This window comes from Netta rufina, assembly GCF_964035555.1.
Source record: "Netta rufina genome assembly, chromosome: Z".
NCBI lineage: Eukaryota > Metazoa > Chordata > Aves > Anseriformes > Anatidae > Netta > Netta rufina.
In genome coordinates this window covers 8,750,452-8,775,192 of record NC_140126.1, presented here as the reverse complement: position 1 = coordinate 8,775,192, position 24,741 = coordinate 8,750,452, and the positions used below count along the sequence as shown (strand labels likewise).

The 24,741-nt window shown below is 34.7% G+C and overlaps 1 protein-coding gene across 1 annotated transcript in view; it reads right to left on the bottom strand.

Moving 5' to 3' along the window:
* SPEF2 (sperm flagellar 2) overlaps positions 1-24,741 on the bottom strand; it is a gene marked incomplete at both ends in the record, with an annotated part of 65,548 nt that overhangs the window by 2,908 nt on the left and 37,899 nt on the right. Inside the window, 9 exons of the mRNA XM_084304765.1 lie at positions 7,864-8,093; positions 9,427-9,565; positions 12,532-12,654; positions 14,880-15,036; positions 15,846-16,032; positions 16,876-17,036; positions 19,613-19,750; positions 23,086-23,224; positions 23,332-23,459. Coding sequence (XP_084160891.1) covers positions 7,864-8,093; positions 9,427-9,565; positions 12,532-12,654; positions 14,880-15,036; positions 15,846-16,032; positions 16,876-17,036; positions 19,613-19,750; positions 23,086-23,224; positions 23,332-23,459 — 1,402 coding nt within the window. The remainder of the gene's footprint in view (positions 1-7,863; positions 8,094-9,426; positions 9,566-12,531; positions 12,655-14,879; positions 15,037-15,845; positions 16,033-16,875; positions 17,037-19,612; positions 19,751-23,085; positions 23,225-23,331; positions 23,460-24,741) is intronic.

Below are 24,741 nucleotides of genomic sequence, written 5' to 3'. Positions count from 1 at the left end.
CCACCTGATATTAACAGAAAATTTTACTTGGAACAAGTCCATAAATACATAATCAAATATCTGTCCCAGAATGAATAAGATGTTCTAAAGCACAATTAACTGACCTGGTCATCTTTAAGTATGTTTATCTGCAGAAAAAAATTATTACTGTTTTGAGAGAGAGTAACTGCATAAGCTTCACATTTTGTTTTCAAAACTGAGACATTCTCAAAGCATTGAGATTGTTCTCAACATTGTTCTTCCAAATTGTTTTCAAGGTGGTCGTTCTTATATTTTGTACTAGGAAGTGCCATAAGCTGACATTTTTGAAATGTTTCCCTCTAGAGTTCACAAATCTCCTACCTTTGGCAGGTGATTTAATGATTCTTTTAGCATGCAGTTGCCATAAGGTCATGACTTGGAAAAGAAAGCAGCCAAATAACTACAACAAATTCCAAGGAGAACTGAGGCAATAAAATTCGAAGTCTATTCATTTGAAAATAGTAGAAGTAAAGCACTGAGGAACTGACTTACAAACAATTTGACTCCCACCATCCTTGCTGTAATTTGTACCTCAAGAAGCAAAATTAATAATTACATTAAGACAATCATAGAAAGAACTGTTATTTTGAGTGTTTTCAAAGGTCTTATGAGAAAGACTCCTGGTACTGCATTCTTGTCTATTTTACAAGAAGGGGCAAACTTTTATATATGCTTTACAGAATTTCTGAGAACAGTTTGTTCCCATTTTATTATAAGCATCCTGAAAGGCCATAACAGTGAAAAAAAAATGTTAGGAACATGCAGTTTAAATATATTTCTATTATGAGTAATTATTTGAAAGAGCTGTTTATATCTAACAGAAAACTTTAAATCCATGTTAACAGCTGTAGTCCATGTGGATAGCAAAAACAAATGGACTTCCACAGAAGTTTTCTTTTTCTGAAGCGTGCCCAAGGACACCCAGGACCAAAAAGAGAGGAGGAGAACAATTCTTCACCAACAGTAAAGATTGAAAACCTTCCCTAGCTGGAGGCAGTCACAAAAACACAAGAATAGGTTAAAAAGAAGATACGAGGCAGGATTAAAGGGTCTGCAACTGCAGAGGTCAGAGGATGGAAGAGGAAAAATGGTTCTAATATGATAATGTGTTATGAGAACACCTCTGCAGTGCCTACTGCTTCTTGAGGTGTATGGGAACCTGTGGAAATTTGGTCCTGATTACAAAAAAATAAGGATCAGAGTAGGTTCTCTGAGCCACTGTCTGAGATAGGACTCCCTATAAGATGGACTTTCAATGTCACTAACATTTTTCAAGTTTTGATTTATTTATTTTTATTTCAAAACACAAGGGTTTTAATCTCTTGGAAAATTCTGTTTTGTACATCTTGTATTTATAAGTGATCAGCTGTATGTGTCTTTAGAAAGACAGTATATTCTACAGAATGTGAGAACAGTAAATGCTAAGAGGCATAAATCATCAGATCAGATCCCTAACCCTTCTAAATTATGACGACCCCTATAAACCAGATTATATTCATTACAGGTCCTCTCTCTAGTATATTCTTACCACACGTACTTAAGGAAGTGAAGGTTATGCATCTGTGCTGTCTCTGCAACTCTACATAAATTTATATGCCTGCCAATTCTTCCTCACTGTCAATTTCTATATGGCCATTTTGAACCAAGTTTATCAGTAGCGTGGAGATACGAAGTTTCCAAAATTTTCTTTCAGATCTGTTCTGAGGAACAGGACAATGATCCTCATATCATTCCTACTGAGGAAAAAGCAGGGAGATTCCAGGCTTTTAGCCGCTCTGTGGACAAGACTCGTATGTCAGCCTACACTCAATTCCAGACCACACACAACATCCAGTATATTTGGCCATTGCTGTGCAAGCAAAAAACATAGATAAGAGGACATGAAGAAGACAACACTTTTTTCAAATAGGGCTAAAAGACATGGAATGAAGCAGGAGGTGTGTTATTGGGAAGAAACCAGGAATATGGGAAAAGAGCTGGATTTATTGCAGTGGTACTATGGAAAGAACACAGGATACAAAAGGAAAACTTCACTACTGAAAAAAATTTGAAAAAAAAAAACAAACTTCACCTTCTCTACTTATGGAGCTATTTCTTTTTGACAAAAATCTTTGTCATCAATGAAATGAAAGGGAAAGCATACGTAGAAAAATCTACATGAGTTAGTCCTTCATTAAAATCCATTAAAAAGTTTAAAAATCTGTTTGAAAGTTCATATCATTCAGTGATATACCAGCTGGCATGGACATGAATTTACATCTACTTTAATAACCAATGCAGAAATATAATAAACAAATGAAAAAAAAAGTAATTAAGATTATGACCACAACTGAAACTGAAAACAGAAAAGTAATCCTTCAAAACTGAGCATTAAAAATGGTAACATAAGTTACTAGATATATACCCTGCAAACAGGGCTGAGGCATTTTGAAGTGTCATAAAGAGCATAAAGAGCAATCACAATGCCTCAGTTATAAAACACAGGTAGATACAAAGAGACTGTTTTCTAATGACACACAAGACAGCAGTACAATATTTTGATTATAAATTCCAGTTTGGCACTGTATGAAAATAGGGTTCTTCTCTCTAAACTGAGGAACACTGTAGGAAAGATAGAGATTAGAAATTTATACAAGCAACTAAACATGAAGAAATAGTAAATCTATACTACAGACAAGAATTATTTTCACATTTCATTCCCTTTTTCAAGTTTATTCTACCCTATCCTATTATATTATATTTTTGGCTAGATGTTTGGATGACAGAGATCTATGCATGTTACACACCAGACTGTAGCAATACTGCAATGGATAAATGAATGAACTAAATCTTTAGGCTGAATTATATTCATCCAAATTTAGCATTTGCACCACTAAAAGGTATTAATAGGGGATACTGTCATTCAGTGAAAAAGACAGGAATCTCAAGAATATGATTCATTCCCAACAAGAAATTGAGATACTCATCAAATACTCATCACCCCTGCAAGTGCTTCTCACTGAAATATTTACTCTATTTATTCACTAATTATTATTGATGTGTTACATGCCTAATCTTTACTAATTATCAATAATTAGGATTTTAAATGTAGAATCTCAGAGTAAGTTATTCGAATTGCTACATGGGTGAAATGAGGGGAAAGGAAACTTCCTCTGTTATACTCATAGGGATCTTGATACTGGGATATATGTATTCAAGTGCACAAACATACAAAGATGTTAAATGTTTCATAAAAGTAATTGGATACACGGATTTTTAAACAACATAGGCAAACAGTAACAGCTACTGAAATTAAATAATATACATGATATTTATACAATAGAAGACTAACAGGGTGTGTGTGGGGGGAAATGAAAGTAAAAGTAATTAGAATTAACAAATCTTCCAATATCTGTAAGGAGAGGTATTGTACCTGTCCTGGGTACAAAGCCCTTCTGATGAAGGGCTTTATTTCTCAAAAGTTTACGCATTTTCTATCTATATTTCTGTTCTAGTAAAAGATAGTTCCTCTGCCTACAAACTTAGACTTTCTTATTTTCAAGTTCTGAAGAAAAAAACATATTGAAATCTAGTCTTAGAAAGATAAAAGCTATAGATGAAGAACTTATTTCCATATTTGCATATAAGTTTCAGCCCCTATGCACACCAAAGTCAGATCATGAGGGCTACCATCATAAGTTCATGAGCTTTTTCTACAAAAGTACTTCAGAAGAGATAGCATAACCTGTACACGTTATTCATGATCTGTGTGCAATTTGGACTCTGACACTAAGCAAAACCTTTTATGAAAAAGGAAAAAAAAAAGTCAACAGAACTACTGTTGACCACTACTATGTACACTGATACACTTATCTGTTCCGAATCTGGCAGCGCAGCAAAACTCAACTGAGAAATCTATAATTAGATAGAAAAAAGAAATAGCCATACAGTTTGGTTATTGATTGGCTCCTATGGTTGACAAATCTGGAATCACATTTGGCAAAATTACTGAGGACTGCTCACATCTTAGCAGACTGCTTCAAAGTTTTTTAAAAGAGTCATTTTAAATTTTGGATATTGGATGTAGAAGTGCTTAAAGCCTGACTGAAAATTATTTCAGATGAATAATCAGTTCTATAATTCAAACTGGGATTGCTCATGATGATCATTGCTGTGGAAAAGAAACAGAAAAAAAAAAAAAATTCACTCCAGTCATAAACTGGAGAATAAAAATCAAGGATAGAATCGATTTTGATCAGTTTGATAATGTGAAACATTACCAAAATTGCATTCTCTGAAGCACCTTTAAACTTGAGAAATTCCAGATGCATGCTAATTGAATTGACAGTAAATGTAATCGGAGGAGATGAGATCCATGGTTAGCTTAATTTTGTTCATATAAACAGAAAGATGTGTTATCAGCTCCATTTCATATCTGGCACGGTTCTTTCTATGAAAAAGAAGCACAATCCTGAGGCAATATATTAAACCACTGTTAACAAAAAGATCAAAGGAGTTAGTGAAATTAACAAATACTGCAGAGCCACCCTGAGTTGGGGCAATGGCACTTGAATTAATAAAATAAAGCATTTAAATATTTTCTTATCAAATGAAAGACTGGATCAGTATGTAGGAAGGTCCAGCAGAGGTCACAGTTTTTGTCCATCGGTGCTTAGAATGGTCAGTAATGTGTCTCCATGGAGAACCAAGCATGCAGGACAGAACAAGTTGTTTATGATGAATCCGCAGTTCTTTAATACTTTAAATTCCTAGGGAACACAAAACTGTTTATAATTTTATAAGATTTAATTTGTAAATACCTAATAATTTTAAAGTATATTGGTAGTCCCATTTTTTGTTTTCGTTTTGTCAATTTGTTAGACATATTTGAAAACACATCCTTTTGACATCTGCCAAATATCCTGTGAGAAAACTGTTTACTTCCAACCTCACAGTCTCTCCTTTTTACTCTTTGTTTTGCTAGGTTTTCTAGGTAAATTGAAAGCTGACCTTGACCTGATGATCTTGAAGGTCTATTCCAACCGTAATGAATCTATGATTCTATTATTTCAATTAATTCAAAATTCTTCTTTATGAAATCTTCATAATGCTATACAAAATCAGCCTAATATTCCATTTTCAGAACAACTTTAGGAATTTTGCTATTTACATAGTATAGAGGATTGGTGGATTTATTTTATTAAAATTTGTAGACTTGCCCTACAGTCTATGCCGTATGTTCTCCGATGTATTTCTATTACAAATGCTCAGGGGACTGCCCAGGCAAGTAGGAATTAAAAGATTAAGATGTTTGGCAAAAAAATCTAGATGTTTGGAGATTATGCAATAGAAAGATTATTAGCTGGCTACTTTTTTATATCTCCTTTGGAGCTATCCAACAACTTCACTGCCAATGTGATGGGTGCTTTAGTGTATTTCCTTGTTTTATTCGATACAAGAGTAATCATGGAGGAGGCATATATTTTCTGTTGGGCATTCTATTAAACAAGGGGAGACAGAGGGATGTAAAGAATTTTTCCTGATTTTATGAGAGGAAGGATTTAACTCTCCCTGTAGAGTCTAGTGCTTGTGGTGAAGGGTAGTGGTTGTCTTAGGAAATCTGGGATGCTTTTACAATGCATAAGAAAATGAAAAAAAAAATATTTTAAAGATGCCTTGCACAAATCACATCCTAAATCAGCTGTCCAAAAAGGTAAATTATTTTGACTTAATAGTCACCAGATGGTAGAAGAATGCTGTTGCATGTTCTTGAGAACCGTACTTTAAATAATTTCTTTTCATTGTTCCGGACTGCAGGAAGGGACAAGAGAGGAAGAAACTACAAAGAAATATTGTCATGCTGTGACAGCTGGATATCTTTGTAGGAGCTAGGGCATCCCAATGGAAGTAGTTATGAAGATCTTATCCTGGAGGATATTTGTCTCCTACATTACCTATATGCTTCCAATTTGAAAGTTTAGATGAATTCCTGTATACTTGGAGAAAATAATGTTTCAGCACGAATCAAAATGAGTTTCTTCTATCTGCACCTGACAAAGAATTTGAAATAATGAAACAATGAAGGTTCAGGATAAAGTAGATGCCCTGCTGTGCAAGATACTTACTGTAGCAATTGTTCTGTCATTTGCAATGTTACCTCTGCTGACTGCCCTGTGGTTTGCTGGAAGGAGTCTAAAGAATTGTTTCAATCCTATGGGATCCTAGCAGGCACCATCACCACAATACAAATAAAAATTATTTTATATAACTTGGGTCCTGCCTAATTGTGAGATCAGTCCTAGATCATTCTGTCATTAAGTGAATGAAGAATGTTGGATAGGAGCCTTCCTGGTATGAATTATATGGTCTACCAAGACTAAAATTATGATGTAAGCTTCCAGAGTTTGGAACTTACTATGTACTTAATCTTAAAAAGACTGAGTCTTATCTTCCAAGCTAAAGAAAAGAAAGAAAAAGCACAAAGAAAGAAAAAGCACACAGAAAAAGTTTGCTTTGTTGGGTCATTTTAGTGAACATAATATCAAAAAGATAATATTGTAGAAAGTTAAAGATTTCATTTCTATTTTTGCTATCTATTACAAAGGCACAATGAAAACACTTTATCTCTATCTTGAAAATTTCAAGAATATTTGAGTTTGTATTAGACAATGTTTTTAGTTTTAAGTATTTTAATTAATTAATATTTTTTCAAAAAACAAAAGAAAACCTTGTAATAGGAATGACCAGTCAGAACTGGTATTTGTGTAGTACATGTATGTTTACCTCTATGCCACTAATAATTAATTACAAGTGTACAGATTTTTAGTTTCATATGGCAATATATATACAATAATATGTGCTTCTTTAGTCTTTGTAGAGGAGTATGGAATGCTTAGACACACACAAGTAATCTCTGCATTATAGATAGAATGATAAACATCTCTCTAAAAGAAAACTCCTAACATCTTTCTTCTTAAAATGCGTTCATGTTCAAAAGGTAAATGGATTTTCTCCACCACTATGCATGAAAATAATTTCTGAATACAGGATTATATTCAACATTATTGTGCCTTGGTGGCCTTGTTATATTGGAAGAGTTGGATCCAAAATTGTAAGTACGGATTTATGGACTCTGCTTCACAATCTTAGTGGCACTTGTACTAAAGTCACAGTTATAATCTGGAACACCGGTAGTAGTACAACCCACTGCAAATGCATGTAACTATTTGCCATCTCAGTTTAAAAATACAGCAGTATTAAGTTTTGACAGAAGGTATTTTTAAATGTCCTAAACTTAAAGTTCCCATAACTAGAGGGTAGGTACACAATAAATATACTAACAAAGGAAAGAAAAAATATGAGTTAATACTTTCAAATCACCCAAAACAACTGGCATACATTTACTTGAAGAATATAATCATTAACAGTTTAATAGACCCTATCATAAAAATAGTGGTTTTTCAACAATATGTTTTAAAATAGTACAGCTTTCGTGTTCACTGAGTTCTGAATTAGTAAATGAGTTAAAGACTTGCATTTGAAATGATTTCTAAGCAAAGTATGATACGTAGCTCTTTAAAAAACATACTACACGGAGAGATAGAATAATATTAAGCACATTGTCTTGAAGATACGAAGCCCATAACAGAGACACTAAAAGCTTCCAAGTGGTCTGGTATTTCACATTTCTAATATTTTACACTAATATTTTACTAACTTTGCTTCTATATTTTGCACCATCTTTAACTGTAGTATGATCTTTAACAATATAGGTGACTAATATTTAGTAACTCCTTGCAGTTACTTTTTTTAATTAGCTATCTAAATGCCTCTCTGGAACGAAGCAGAATTTTTTTTTCTTACCTTTAGGTGCCACTTGTAGAAACTGCTTATGAAATGTATTAAGCTGTGAAATAGTTAGAGTACCACTGTCAGAGGTCTCTACTTGTGGAACATGTGATGGAGGAACAGGATCAGGAATCACTTTCACATCACTGCTGAGGAAGAAATCTGTTTCTTCTAAAGTCATTTCATACTGGATTTTGCTAGAACACTCAATGTGGTGTCGTCCTATCTCAATCAGCTTTTCAACACTGTGAAAATGTAAATGCAGGAAACAGTAAGTACTTTTTAACAGAGAATGTTAATATCAAGTTCAAATGTTAATGTGTTTACACTCTGGGAGCTTTCCTGAAGAAAGAATCACAAATCCTCATGTAAATTCTGTACTCAGCAAAATCATTACGAAGTGTACTCCTACTCTGGCAGCAACACATTTTATTACTGTGGTAAGAAATATAGGCAGATCTAAGCCACATAAGAGACCTGACAGAAAAATATGAAATGATGAAACTTTATTTATTCCATAAATTTCATAGGAGACATATATATTCCATTTGTAATCATCCTTTTGGTTATTCTCAATGCCTCATCCCCTAGTCTGCCCTTAGACTGTAGGTCTACAAAACACTTTCTAGAGTAGCATTCTGCAGAGATACGTGACCTGCTGTTCCAAGTCTGGTGAGCATGACTTACACTTTTTAACAGGTATAGGCACGGGATTGGCCTGAGGTTTCAGGATTATGCTTGCATCCATCCAAAGGACATGATATTCTGTAAATAATGTATTTTGGAAGAGGTTGTCAGGAGGGCCAACAAAGCTGGCTAGCAAGTAGAGCTCAGCCTCTTTGGGCTATTGCCTGCTAGAACCTTTACATATTACATCCTTGAGCGTGCACTGACATGAACCAACCAGCACTGCCCCAAGTATGCTTTGAAATTTAACACAGGCCAGAAATATTTTCCAAAAGGCAATGTGACATTTTTCTTCTGGAAAGTAAAACACTTTAATGATATAGACATAGGCCACTCTGTGCCTGGTGGCCTAAGTGTCACATAGTGGTTCCAAGCACATTTTGGTAGAAGAGAAAAATGGCCAAGAAAAAAAAAAGACATTGAATTATTTTTTTGATTAATGCTATACATGTACATAGTGTTCATAACAGTAGGTGGAGCTTTCCAGCATTTGTATAGTACAGAAAGAAAAATAAAAATAAATAAAAGTAAATAAACACACCTACAATCAAAGTGACAAAAACCACTAAAATGATATACAGACTTTTAGGAAATTGAATATCTGATTGTCTGATGATGCTTCTAAATTGCTAAATCTGTAGCCTAGCAAAACAGTAAAACTGATAATTAATTACCTCTACCATTGCCAGCGAAACCTTCTAATTATTGAAGAAACATGTTATTACCATTCAGTTATTTAAGATAAAATTAAATTTTAGCTCATGAAATGAAATGATTATTTTCTAATACATTTTGCAAATTATTTGTTCTATATAAACAAACACCCTTACCAGCTTAGTCAATTAAAAAAACAAAATAAATGAATCCTGCTCAAAATTGGATATACATTACCTGGACATTTCTGCTAGGAACCTGGCTCCAAGCCACTTTTCCATATCTTTATAAGCTTCTTCTGATTTCACTGTTAGTTCTTCAATATATGCTAATGCTTTTTCTTTTATAAGATCTAGACGAGATTTGGTGGCTTCTTCTGTTAAAATATTTTTAATAATAATAATAATTAATACTTATAAAATTGCATGAATTTTCACCCTTAAGCTCCTGATGTTTAACACTTTAACCTGTACTTAGGCAGCAAAATATTTATTTCTCATGTTCTTAAATTATTAATTTTTCAGAATTACCCTTATTGTACCATTTATTTTACAAAACTGTGTATTCTATAAGTATCAGAATTCACAAGGTAACAAATATCTTAATAAAGCTAATGCAGAGGTGCAGGGGATGTTTAAGTACACAGTGACATCAAACTAATTAACCTTATATAGCAAACACACCTAGCAGTGTAACAATGGAAGTGTAACATGTTATCTGTGTTAATCATGATAAAAGTTAGTTTTTCTTTTCCTAACTTCCAGCTCTTCAAAATTAACTTCCTTGGTTTTGCTCCAACCTTTCTACATATGACTATTTTATACCCTAAAACTCAGTTTTCATTTGCTTAGTGACCACTAGGAAAGTAATTAATCGCTACAAGAATTATGCTTAGAATATTCAATTTAAACTTTTAAAAACGTTGGGAATTTCAGAATTCAGAATTTGTTAGATTTCCGAATAGAAAGAACGGAGAGAGTTTTTCACTGAGAGACTAATAGAGAAGAAAAAAGATGAAAAGACAAGATATGGGAACAATATCCAAGGTGAAATGGATACGAACTGGATGAAGAGACAGGTATTGATAGAGACATGAAACAGACACTGACAGTTTTTTAAAGCCTTAGAAAAGAAGAATGAGAGAAGAGTAGCTGGATATTATTCTCAATCTTAAACATAAGCCAATTCAGTGTTCAACTTGATTTTTTCTTTATATTTAACCTTCTCTGTGACAGAATCTTTCAAATAAGTAATCTTATATAGTAATTGGCATAGTGGCTTCAAAGTTAAAGAATGTAAAATTATTTATATTACAATTCTTACTACTAAGCTTTCAAAATACTTTGGGGCTAAAACTTTCTTTAGGCAGCTAGTGTAGAAAGATGAACTGTGAAAAGTATGAGACAGGTCATTTTAATGTTATTTCTCAGTCACAGTAGAATGCAATACTGAGCACTTCCTACATTAAAAAAGAAATAGTTGATCAAAATTTTACACCTAGCATTGATTTGGGTCTCATAGAAAGGTTATTTGATTTGAGGGCAAAGACATAGAAGTTCTAAGCAACTGAGAGTATCTTAAAGGAAAGTGGTAGATATACAGACATTTGGTCTGGTGTGGTGCTAGAGAAGCCCTGTGAACCCCCCACGGCTCAGTACTGGGGCTAGTTCTCTTTAATATCTTTATTGATGATCTGGATGAGGGGATCGAGAGCACCCTCAGGAAGTTTGCAGATGACATCAAGTTAGGTGTGTGTGTCGATCTGCTCGAGGGTAGGAAGACTCTGCAGGAGGATCTGTATAGGCTGCACCGATGGGCTGAGGTCAACTGCATGAAGTTCAACAAGGCCAAGTGCCGGGTCCTGCACCTGGGGCACAATAACCCCAAGCAGAGCTACAGGCTGGGAGATGAGTTGTTGGAAAGCTGCCTGGCAGAGAAAGACATGGGAGTATTGGTTGATAGCCAGTTGAATATGAGCCAGCAGTGTGCTCAGGTGGCCAAGAAGGCCAACAGCATCCTGGCTTGTATAAGAAACAGTGTGGCCAGCAGGGCTAGGGAAGTGATTGTCCCCTTGTACTCGGCTCTGGTGAGGCCACGCCTTGAGTACTGTGTTCAGTTTTGGGCCCTTCGCTACAAGAAGGACATCGAGGTGCTTGAGAGAGTCCAGAGAAGGGCAACGAAGCTGGTGAGGGGTCTGGAGAACAAGTCTTACAAGGAGCGGCTGAGGGAGCTGGAAGCTTAAAGGAGGCTGTAGAGAGGTGGGGGTTGGTCTGTTCTCCCACGTGCCTGGTGACAGGACGAGGGGGAAAGGGCTTAAGTTGAGCCAGGGGAGTTTTAGGTTAGATGTTAGGAAGAACTTCTTCACTGAAAGGGTTGTGAGGCACTGGAACAGGCTGCCCAGGGAAGTGGTTGAGTCACCATCCCTGGAGGTCTTTAAAAGATGTTTAGATGTAGAGCTTAGTGATATGTTTTAGTGGAGGACTTGTTAGTGTTAGGTCAGAGGTTGGACTCGGTGATCTTGGAAGTCTCTTCCAACCTAGATGATTCTGTGATTCTGTGAGTCTGTGTTTTGTTTATTAACTGCTGTTTGCCCTCTAGTTTTCATAAGTACTACGTAAAAGTTAGCCCATCCAAGGCTAACTGCCAACTGCTCCTGTATAGAATATGTAACAGTTAAACTCTATCTATTCTTTAGTGAGAATGAGTTCTTTTATTCTACTAAAAAAAATCTTAAAAAAAAAATCAATTAATTTTCAGTTTGGAATTTCTGTTTTTCAGACATCTACTTTTTGCTGATAGTGACCAATTGGCTTGGAAGTTATTGGGCAGGACAAAGAGACAGAAAGCTGAGTCATACATGGTTTTTTGGAAGGGTCTGTCTAGTAGGGGGTTTGGAAGAAAAAGCAAACTTGTGTCTCTCTGCTTAAATCCTGCACAGCTTGAGGAAGATGAAATTTGAGAGAAGAGCATCAATGATATATGTAATTGCCAAAAAATTCTTCCACAGATCAAAACAATTAAAATACTGAACTCAATTCAATTGAATACTGAAGAGTGGCCCATCTCAAACGTATTCTTTCATGAAGAATACTTGCTTAGTTGTGGAAATGACATGACATGACATGATATAAAAACATTTCTATTTTGCTATATCTATCACAAAATTCCCTGATGACTACCAGTCTAGAAAATGTCCTAATTTCTTCAGACATTATTTTCTCTACCTTACTTTACTTACCCGTCCTTCTTCCCCTAAAGAGTTTCTGGTTAGTTTTGACTGTTAATTACCTAAATTAGGAATAATGATCACCACCAAATATAAGTAGCCAAACAGTAACATACCCTCATGTTTCAGGGCAGCAAAATATTCTTGCTGTATTTTAAGTGTCAGTTCTTGCTTCTTTAATTCTTCAGAGGTTAAAGGAACTGGACTGACTTCAACCACAGGTACAGTAGAAGGAAGTCCTGCAGAAAAATAGTCCCACTCACAGTCTTTGGACTTTGATGGTAATTGTGTGTCTGCACACAGGCACTCACAAGACATTTTCATTTCACATTTTTCATTTTTGAAATGAAAAATGGCACTTTCCACCTCACTTGGTATGACCATTTATGAGGACGCAAATGTGTTTACACAGTTGTCTTATGTCAACAAAACAGCTAGTTTTCTTCAAAGATGATTTACATCTGCATGACATGCTAACATTAATGCTGCATAAAAATAGTCCAATGTATACATCTGTATTAAAATTGGTTAAACAACATCCCAAAATGTATTTCTGACTGGAAAATCATGACTGAACATATACACCTCCACTGTGATCCTGGAAAGTCAAAATGGCCTCTTTGACCTTAAAATCTACCAATTCATAACAGTCTGTATATAAATACACCTCTTTTAAATGATAACTGTTCCTTCTGCAGCAAAATCAAGTTTAGCATTCCGTGAGCTACCTTTGCATCTTGTTTTAGCTTACACAGCCATGAACACATATTATAAACATAGTATTTCATCATGCATAAAATTATTTCTGCATACATAACACCTTGACTGTTATTCAAAAATATTAATCTTTGTAACTGCTTTATCCTAGAAGAAAAGCAGATGAAGCAGTTAGAGAAAATTACAATAGCATCTGCACGATATCTAAGGTAAACATGTAAACATAAAGCAAACAGTTAAATCTTGAAGTGATAAAATTACATGTGATATATTGCAACGCTCAGTTACTAGCCTGTAGTTCTAAGGGAAGTCTTATGTTACAGGAGCACTACAGTAACAGTTTTCATAATAAACAATAAAACAAGCATCAATTGATATTTGATTTTGTATCATGAGGAGTTCACAGCTGAGTTCTAGTCACACTTCTGTCACTTCCCATTTTTGTGACTTCAGGTAAGTCATCTAGTACCAGATCTGAAAAAAAATTACTTCCAAGAAGCAATCCACAAAAGCCTAACATAGCCACTTAGCATACAAGAGCTGATAGCTGCTGATTTTTTATCACAAATCTTTTTTAGAAAACTAAACATCTACGAATTTCTTGGCTGAATTGAGGAGCTAAGTACATAGCTAAATCTCCCTGGAGCTCGCAGGTTCAGTATCCACGCAGCTTAGTATTTGCAAGGCCATACTTGTTCACTGTAGTATGAGCACAACTCAACCAGAGAGGCAGGACTGAGTACATTGCAAATAAAATGTCTGCCAAAGAAAAAATGCTACCTGCCTTATGCAAAATAACTCTGCAGTTACAGCTTTCTCACAAGAAGTGGAACACCTGAACTTCAGGTTACCCCCACACATGGAGGGCTCAAGCCCCTCTCTTGATTTGCAGAATGTCTTAACAAAAGACACAAGGTTCATACTATTAAACTAACTTCTTGCATAAGCTATGACTTTTGCAGAAAGTTATGGCAGTTACTTAAACCACTACCTGCTCAAGGTAGTGTTTATGAAAAAATGTGTAAATAGCATCGAATGACAGGAGTCTTCCCAGCAGACTGTTAGATTATTACTAAGCTAAAGACAGAGAGTCTTCTAGGTCTTTTTGTCTTGTGTAAGTAAAGTTTGTATTCTTACATGCACAGTGAAAAATAAGATGGTAGGACAGACTCTTGCCAGGCCTATTTGCAAGATCTACCTCAACAGGAGCCTACTCTTTTTTAGGACTATAAATGCTATTAGATTTTATTTTCTTTACACCATCTTTAAGTTACATTTTAAAATGATGGACCTTGGTAGATCTAAACTACTATAATTACTAATGAATTCATTCAGAAATATCTTCAGATATTGGCTAATGTCTTGATTTTGTTCTTTTTTTTTTTTTATGTTTGAAACATTTTAGCTTGACTGGAAAGTAGGAGGAATTCAATGGGAGTTCGTTAAAGTTCATAATTCTAACTCTCTCATTCCACAACAGCACATGGATAAAAATTAATATTTACTTTTTATTTTGAATATCAATCCATATATAATAATAACAATAACACATAAGATTAAATATACCCAACTGTCATTCAACAGCCTCTGCATTTCTTTATCATCATCAGCTTTTCACATATTTGACATTTCAAAAGAGAAATTAAATATAAACTAAATACCTTGGGTTACCCCTTCCCATATTACTGTCACATTTACATTTCAGTAATTTCAAGCACTTCTAAAACAAAGTCTGCATTTCAAATACCTTTCTTTTTAGTAGGTGATTTGGGAGAAAGCTTTTTGGTATCTTTGGCATCCTTCCCTGTATCTTTGCCTGACGTGGTCTGAGAAGACTTCAGATCTTCTTTCAGATGTAGCTGCTGTTCTTTTTCTTCCTCCCATGACTTCATTTCAGCTGTTACCTTCACATCATATTCACACACACAGTCAAGTAAATGGCATCACTACTATCCAATTATTGTTTTAAATAGCCTATACTTACTGCAAGTACTAGCTAAGACATACACACTTAAATATAAGAGATATTTAAAGTAATAAATAATCAGAATGTAATCATTGTATCAAAAATAAAATTGTACAGCAAAAGTTTAAGACAAAGATGGTAGTTTTAATTCTTGTAATCCACTATCTACCTACTCTGGGAAAACGTGTGAAAAGTAAGAGTCAGATGTGAAATGTAAGACTGTACACAAGCAACACTACAGTTACACTGTAAGGCTGCAGAATTTCAATTGTTTTTAAATGATCATTATGAAAAAAAAAAGCAAAAAACAAAACAAAGAAACAAAAAAAAGAGAACAATCTCATTTACTTTTAGCTATATATAAAAAGGGATGTATCCATGGTTTTTGAAGTTTTGAACAAAACTTGTATCCCAAGATTAGACATCCTTCTCATGGTTCTATAGAAGAATTAGGGGAGAGTTTATCATGGAAGAAGTAGATATATAGAGCCAACATTCAAAGTATTTCTCTCTGTACTGGAATGAAAGGGTCAGTTCCAAATATGGAGATTCTGCAGATCTGATAATACACAGATCCAACAATTACCTCATAGAAATGAAGATGTATTCAATGGAAATATCAGTAGGGGAGTAACACACATGAAACTGTGATACACAGTGCGAAGGCTGTGTGTCCAGGCTACATACTGAATGAGAAGCCTTGACAGTCCTTTCCAGAAATCTTTAAGTAAACAAAACATTCCTTACCATATCTGATACTGCTGTTACTGCTGTTTGCCATGTATCAGAAATAAGATTTTCATCTTTGCCAAAAGTGGCTGCTACATTTTCAGAAGAATTTTCATCCTTAATACTCTTCAGTAGAATTCCCCTGTTTTTTGACTTGGTAATATTTGTTTCTGGTAAATGCAGTTTTACAGAAACTAGAGGAATCCTGAAAAATAAAATATAAGGCATAAATCACTTTCCCTTTGTAATGAGATAATTTATAACTATTTTGGAGAATATGTAAAGAGAATGAAATGTTATTTTTAAAATTTATCACAGCAACAGAAAAAGGATGAACTTTCCTTATGACCATTAGTGGTAAAATGTGTACATGACAAGAAAATTGGCTAGTTTAACTATAGAAACTAAGGAATAATAATAGAGGGATAAAACTACGTCACATGTCTGTGTGATCTAATGATGTGGGCTAGAAGCACAGCCTCATTATTCAGATGTTTTCTAAATGAACTGTAAGTATTAAAAAATATAGGTGTTGACAGCGTTTTTGATATTGTCAAATTATTTGATGGTATCCGTTACCTTTAATATTGCATTCAATTCTGTGAGTTTTTCTAGGCTGCTTTGATTTATATTTGTCATTACATGACCCATTTCATTACGTTTGTCTGTGCACATATTAAAACTGTTAATGCTCTCTAATAGTATTTAAGTTAGTTACATGAGGATTGTGCTGAAAACTGTCAGCAATGCAGAGGGAAGTAGGAAATATTCCTAGAACAGATTTCTTTCTAAGGCAGCTTTTGAAACATTTTACAATTCAGAGTTGTATTAGTGAAAATGATGTGAAAATGAAATGATCAGTCAAAAATCAGGAATAACTTAAACGTACAAAATGATGTAAGATTCATCTTTTAACTATCGTCAGTAGTTAAAAATTCTTATGTCCCAATCCTTTGAAATACACCCACATTTATTTCCACATTCACCCATAAAGCAATGAATGCCTTATAATTTTTGATATTTGTATGATTTAATAATGTATTTCTACCTTCTTGATTTGCTCTGATCTTCTTTCTGCTCTATATCAATAATATCTAGCAATGGGAGTCTAGTAAAATTTTGACTGTCATCTGTTGGGATTTTTCCTTCCATTGCCTTGTAATAATCATGAAGAAGTCTCTTTGTATCTTGGAAACGATCCACTTCAACCTCAAGAAGAAAGAACAGAAAGATTGAAATTCAAAACAGGACAGAACAAAATTCTGTTACATTTTTAAATAGACACTAACAAAAGCAATTCTAAAACATAAAAGTTTTAGGGAAAATGACAAACATAACCATATTTGTTTGAATATTTATACTGTATTTAACACAATTTCCACTGGCATCAACAATGTCTTTGAAATTTACATTCTTAATTTTCACGCAAGAATTTCTAACAATGATAAAAATCTTAGTTGTTAGAATAGGAAAAATATTTCCAATAAGCAATGTTTGATACATTAAATTTAATTATAATATATTTTCATGTGTGTGTATTCCTGTGCTAGCAAGTATACCAGCACCAACAAACTACAATGATCACTTTGGTCAAAATAAATAAAATCCTTAATAATATAAAATAAAAAGAGTTAAGTGATGGACAAAACAATTTAAAAGCCACACAGTTTATCCTAGACAATGAAATCAACAGACTTTACACACCTAAATACCTTGAAGGTTTTTTCTGTGAATCTCCTCAGGAGAAATCAAGATTCAAAAAACATTTAACACCTGTCATGTTTTGATTTATTGATACAGAACAGTGTTAGTTTCTAACTGACAAAATTCATGGGAAAATGCACAAAACCACATTCACAAAACAAAGAATAAAACCTTTGTGGTGTAAAAAAGCACTTATCCATAAGTTAAGGAAAAAATATCTTATATTATGACAGTGCACACAAAGAAGGGCGGAAAGAAATCTGATATAACCTTCCTAAGGTTAAGACTTTGTTAAACGGATTTTTTACAAATCTATATGTTTATACAGTAACAAAACCACCTGGAGAATATATGTAGCTTCCCACAGAAAAACCCGCAAAAGGAGAACTCAAGACCAACAAAGTCTATTTTTGGTTGTTTCTCAAACAAAGCCATAACTTAATGATTTAGTTATTATATTTTTATTTTTGTAGTTGTAACAATAATTCATTTAATTTGGGGAGTATATACTAAGTAAGGAAAATAAATAAGGATAATAAATAAGGAAAGAATAAATGATTTTTTTCTTAAGGAAAAACATAAATATTACATATTGTTAATATATTTTTCATCTTAAGAGTCTATTCTGCATATCCACAGAAGACAGATCAAACTAGATTCATAGTGAATCTCTTCTGGACTGCATCATACATGTCAATGAAACTCTGCCAAAGAGAATTAAGCTTGCAAACTTATACATGAATATAAAAATAGAAAAAGACAAGATTTAAGCTCAGCGATATTATTTTAATTTGGCTTCTTTGCACATATTATTTAAGATACAGAATTTAAATACACAATCATATAAATAACCTAATGAATGCTGTTCAGTTAGTCAGCAGGTATTTGATATTTAGATCTCTTTTTTTAGTCAATGACCTTAGTTTTTATTTGTGGCATTATTTAGGCTCGTTGAAAATAGAGTTAATAATTTCCCTACTATAATTTAGTTAGATTGCCACAACATTCATGTAAGATAAGAGAGTGGTTCCCTTGTTTAATAAGCCTATAAAAATAACACAGAGTTAGAGGTCAGGGAGCCCAACCAAAGGTACTTTTTCATCCTGACTTTTCAACTAAATTAGCATAACATGGCATGTGTTTAAAGCACTGATTTCACCACCTTCTTTAATGCTGCCAAAACTTTGAAAGCAAGATCACTCAGTTTACAGAAATGCCTGTCCATTCCATTCCATTCCATTCCATTCCATTCCATTCCATTCCATTCCATTCCATTCCATTCCAGCCCTAAACCCAATTTATCTACCTAAAAATGGCAGTCACAGGAAAATAAATCTTACTTTACTTCAGGAACTGAAGTAATTCACAGTCTGGCTGAATGAGAAGGCATACTGTTGGGAAGGGAAGAGCCACCTAAGTGAAGATGGACTTGTGAAAACTGTAAAGTTAGATGTGTGAAAGCTGCACCACATTTCAATGGATTTTCTCAAGAATAACAAATAACATCACTTTCTCAAAAACATTCCTCACAACTATATACGTTTTTTTAAGACTAGGTAAAATTTCAAGCCACACTGGTGAAGTTACAACTGAAATAATTTCTTGATATGGGAAACACAAGACAATCTTAGCCGTAAGTGTGTCTACAACCATGGTCAATTATGTAATTTGTACATAAAAAGCTGATATTAACGTGATCACAAAAGTATAATCAGTTTTAACGTTTCTGTTACAAAACTCAGATAATTCAATGGACTGATAAAACTTCAAAAGTAGCACTATGCATTACAGATTGAAAGTTCATGGTGTTGGACAATAACAATGGTGTCTTTCTTAAATTTTTCTGCCTGCAAAATGAGTAAATATATGGATTGTCATCCACTTCTGTAACATTCTAGATAAAATCACACATCTCTAACGTTCTAGATAAAATCAGAAGAGGCATGAACATTTGCTTATCTAATTCTTGATCCCTCACTTATTCAAAGCCAAACATGAAATTCCTCTGAGGCTTACTGTCTTCCAAATCTAATTCGTTGTCTACTTCCATTGCAAACTCTATAGTAGAGTCTATATCATACCTGCATAAGTGAAAAAAAATGGTTTATTGCGATCCCCTTATGATCCAGTAACCAGCCATCACTCATGATATCAGTACATTCCTGCTCTGCTTCTTCCCTTCTTTTATCACAGATATCCCAGAGAAGATCTCTTAAGTCCTGAAACACAAAATAAAATATGAGAAATAACTATGAAATAAAACACGCATACATTTTTATTTATTATTAAAAACTACATTTTTGCCTGTGTGCAAGGCATCTTCCTCTTTTTTTTTCTTTTTTTTTAAATTGTTATTAAAGTCTAAGCCTGGTCCAAGAGTTATGTGCTTATAGACAGCTGACAGAAAGTAGTTTTACAAGCGTGCCAAAGAGAAGACTCCAGAGGTATAAGATTAATGCATAGGATAGTACTAGGCTGCCTTGCTTTCACCAAGCAAAGCCCTATCTAAGCCAGACAAAGACTTCAGAACAAGAGTAGCTAAGCTCCTAACAGTACCAGCAACTTTCCACTTGAAGGGTTTGCAATATAAGTATAAGGAGAACTCTAAGGGGATGTGCAATATGAGTGATCCTGAGAAAATCATCTCACTATTCAAACATTCTGCTATTTGCATAGCTCCATTCTGTTCTTGCTTTAACATGGATGGTGTTATATAACTAAGTAACTAAGTGCTCTTCACTAATTTCACAGAATCACAGAATTTCTAGGTTGGGAGAGACCTCAAGATCGTCGAGTCCAACCTCTGACCTAACACTAACAGTCCTCCACTAAACCATATCCCTAAGCTCTACATCTAAATGTCTTTTAAAGACCTCCAGGGATGCTGACTCCACCACTTCCCTGGGCAGCCCATTCCAACGCCTATCAACCCTTTCGGTAAAGAAGTTCTTCCTAACATCCAACCTAAAACTCCCCTGGCACAACTTTAGCCCATTCCAATTTACTACATCTAACAGCAGCTATGTAGATCACTGTCAACACTGAGAACCTAGTAAGCATAAAACATGCATGAAAACCTTCTGTTCCCCACTACCATTTCCACATGGAAGTGGCATTACAGACCTCTATGGGGTAAGAAGAGACAAGAAAAAGGAGCTGTTAAATGCTGTGGTATGCTCAGGCAAGCCATTTCTCAGTCTCCAAGCAGTTCTACATCACCTGATTTATTCTGGGAAGAAAGGAAAGCTGTTCCAGACTACTACCCTTACAACAAGGAGGTTAGGTTTCAGGTGATGAGTGATTCCATATTCACCAGCTCTGGGTCTCAGCCTAGTCAGTCAGATCCTGTTTCTCCCACTGTATCTGAAAACTTCAGACAAATTCAGCTGTCCTCAGTAGGACAAGAGCCACAGGGAAGCTGACAAATTAATAGTCCTTGAGCTACTTAACACAGCAGTGGCATAGATAGAAGGTAGCCAAACTGAATGCTATCAGATACCTGTGGTTGTTCTGCACTGTAGGATATACACATAAGGAACTGTTACTGAATAAAAAGATATAAGCTTACAAGTGACTCGTTTTGTGGATATAAATAACACTAACTAGTATTTTGCACAAACTGATGTACAGTTCTTTAGAGTATCTTCCTGCGACAAGTAACAAGCAGCATTTTCTTCTTGGTTCTCATCTTATGCAGGTCACAGTTTTGATTTACTGTAAATAGTGGCTACAGCTGGAAAAGTAGATGGTGAGCTATCTTTTTCAGGGAGAAGCCAAAAACATGTTTTATGTGTCTCTTCTTTTTCTCTCTCACCACTCTATCTTATTTCAAAATGAAACAGCTTCTCTCCCCTTCTTTCTTTGTACTCAGGTAGAGGAAGAAAGAAAAATGGATGCATGTGCTAAGTTGTCTCCTATACGGGGCAAGAGATGTAGTAGGATCAAGTGACTGAACACATCAGATGATAGCAAAGTCATGAGTGGGAAGTGGGAGAAATTGATAAAAGACAGCGTAACAGAGATCTTATGTGTGGTGATTCTGTTACGAGTTTGGTTGCCAAAGCCTTGGATGTCAGAGCCTTTGATGTAAAAGCCTTTGAGGGATTTTTCACACACGGTAAGATGGGATGTATTTTTCCATTTTCCAGTTGGTATCAGAGAAATGTGGTTTATGGGTTTCATAACATGGCAGCTTCCAGTGTGGATGGTGTTTCAGAAAGGGTCCAGCTGAGATGACAGAGTTCAGCAGTCTGGGAAAGCAGAAATGTTTAAGGAAATATATTCCACAGATTCCAGCCCTTTTCATTTCCTCTCTCTTCTTTTCTAGTAACACAGAAGGATGAATGACAGAATTCTCACATTTGCGGAGGTACAACTGATGGGCCTAAACGCACAGAGGAAGCATCATCTTCACATTCACCCACAGGTTTGGAATCCACAAGGACTAGAATGGGTAATTTGGAAACAGAATTCCTGGTAGTCATGCCTTGACTACAAACAGTCTTACTTATGGTGCTTAGCATTATCACAGTGCCTGAGACTCATTGCCTAAATGTCCAGAAAATATAGCACTATCTCATCCTCTTAGCCTAATTTGAAATGGAGAATGTCAAACAAGGATCCCTGTTATGAGTGAAAGGTCAAATACTTAAAATTTTAGCTTTCTAAAATATAAGACAGAGGGATTCCAGGTTTTTTTTGTAATTTCATTTACTGGAAATTAGGAATATGAATGATGATTGTTAAGTCTTCTATTGCATCCTATTGAAATAATGTTATATAAAAGGAGGTACTGGTTTTTTTTTTCCATTTTTGTGAATCAATCTATAATTCTACCAATGTTCCCTACAACTAAAAATGTGTCTGTCGTTTTCTTCTCTTTTCTGGGAGCATTTCCTGACTTGATTTCAATGAAAAATCATGCAGAAGTATGTTTCTTCTGAAAGCAATATAGGATAGTGTAGAATTCTGTTTATGTCTGTTCTGAAGTGGGAATCCGGTAAATTCAAAGATAGCTCCATTTCCTGCCTATGTTTAAATTGGCTCCGAACTTGTTAGGACCTTTACAGCTATGTATTTCTGTGAAGAGCTCTCAGGTGAGGTATGAGAGCAAACACTTACCTGCATCAAAACATTTCACAGAAATTCTCTGTACTTTGTATGAATCAGCTTTAGAACACATATATTACCATATCTCATTTACGGAAAAACTAAATGGCTGACAAGATTTGCCAGAATGTTATGGAAATGACCAAACCTATAAGTAACATCTCTGAAAACCATACAATGTAAAGAAAAAGAAAGCAGACTTCTTACTCTAAAATGTACCGGAATATGACAGTCTAACTTAAACAAAGAAGCAAGACATAAGAAAGGCATGGCCACAAGCCATACCAATTGTGACATATCACTTTATGTACAACAAGAAGTTAATTAGTTTAAGAAGAGTGGTAAAGAGCCAAAAAAAAATGTAAATAATAATATCATTCATGTTACACTAAGATTGTATACAAACAAGCGATAGGGTATATTATAACTTTTGTCATTAACTTACAGTAACTCTTTGATGTAGTTCTGCTTTTGTTTCCTCGTCTTCTCGCAGGTCATCAGCAATTGAATTAAAATCTGATTGCCACTGAGATACAAACTCCTGCTTAAGATCTGGGCGCTTTAAATAATCTTGGAAATTTTTTCTGTAAATTATGGCAAAAAAAAATTGTAATGTTAAAATACAAATAGAATGCCAGATGAAAAATATAAAATATGAATACTAAAGTGGTAGGGTACTTTTTCTACTCACCTAATGTCTGCTAAGTAATAAATTATAGAGTGCTGTTCATCCCTTAGGCATCTAAGTATAGCTTTGATGGTGCTGACATATGCATTTTCTATGTTTTCCCAGTAAGGTACTAAAAAATCAGGTATCTCCTGCATTTTTAAAAACATTAAAATTCATTGACACATTTGTTGGTAATCCTCTTATCTATATCATTAGCAAATATAAGAAAGATTTCATCAAATCATATTACTGATTTCTTTCACTACGTATTTCTCTTGATTTACAACTATTTACAGCTACTTATAAACATTGTACCAACATATAGGTTATCCTATGCATTCTTTGGAAAAAAGTGGCCATACTCAACAAGAATGGGAATTACCAGCAAAATACTGCTGATACGTGCTTTTTGGTGTATTCATAAATTCAGTAAAGAAGGACGAGTAGTTAGGTGGTACAAAACTGTTCAAACTAGTAAAAATTAAAGGTGACTGTCAAGTGTTGCAAAAGTGACATTTGACTGACCGACTGTCAAAAAATGACAAATGAAGGCCATGACCAGAGGAAACACAACATACTGACCTATGGGCTGTAGCTACTCAGAAAGAGATTTACAGCATATGCAAGCTAACTACAGTTATAAAGTCAAAACTGGTAAACATTAGGAATGGAATTACAGAACAAAATACAAAGCATCATTATGCACCCCTCAAATCCACATCCTGAATACTGCAAGCAGTCCCACCTCCCTGCCTCAAAAAATTTTCATTGGAACTACAACAGGTAGACAGAAAGAAGGGCAATGATCATGATTGAACATACTGTACTGATTCTTCATGAGGAGAATTAAACATTATGACTGTATTGGAAAAACAGTACCTGAGGCAAAATGAAGAAGGGAGATAGGATAGATGCCTGTAATACATAAGTACCTTCAGAGGGTGAATACAGAATTATTTTCATTGTATCTCACAATACAAGAACATAGACTCATCCAATAACCCAAGCAGACAGCAAGTTTAAAGCAAAGTGACAGAATTAACTTTTTTTTTTCATAAAAAGCAGAATTATGCAGGCCATATTACAGAGAACAAAAAGTAAATTGCTTCCAAATAAACAACTAGACATAATGACAGAAGAAAAACCTGCTGAGGGCTACTAAAAACAAAGATGCAGATATAAAGTTATCTCAGGAAATCCCTAAATTTCAGATCTTAATTTCAGTACTTAATGTTTTCTTTGCCTCAGCCTTTAGTAGTAAGACCAGTTGTTCTCCTGGTAACCAGCCCCTTGAGCTGGAAGATAAGGATGGGGAGCAGAATGAAGCCTCCATAATCCAAGAGGAAATGGTTAGTGACCTGTTACACCACTTAGATACGCATGGGTACTGAGTGAGCCAGCAGAAGTGCTCACCAAGCCACTTTCCATCAT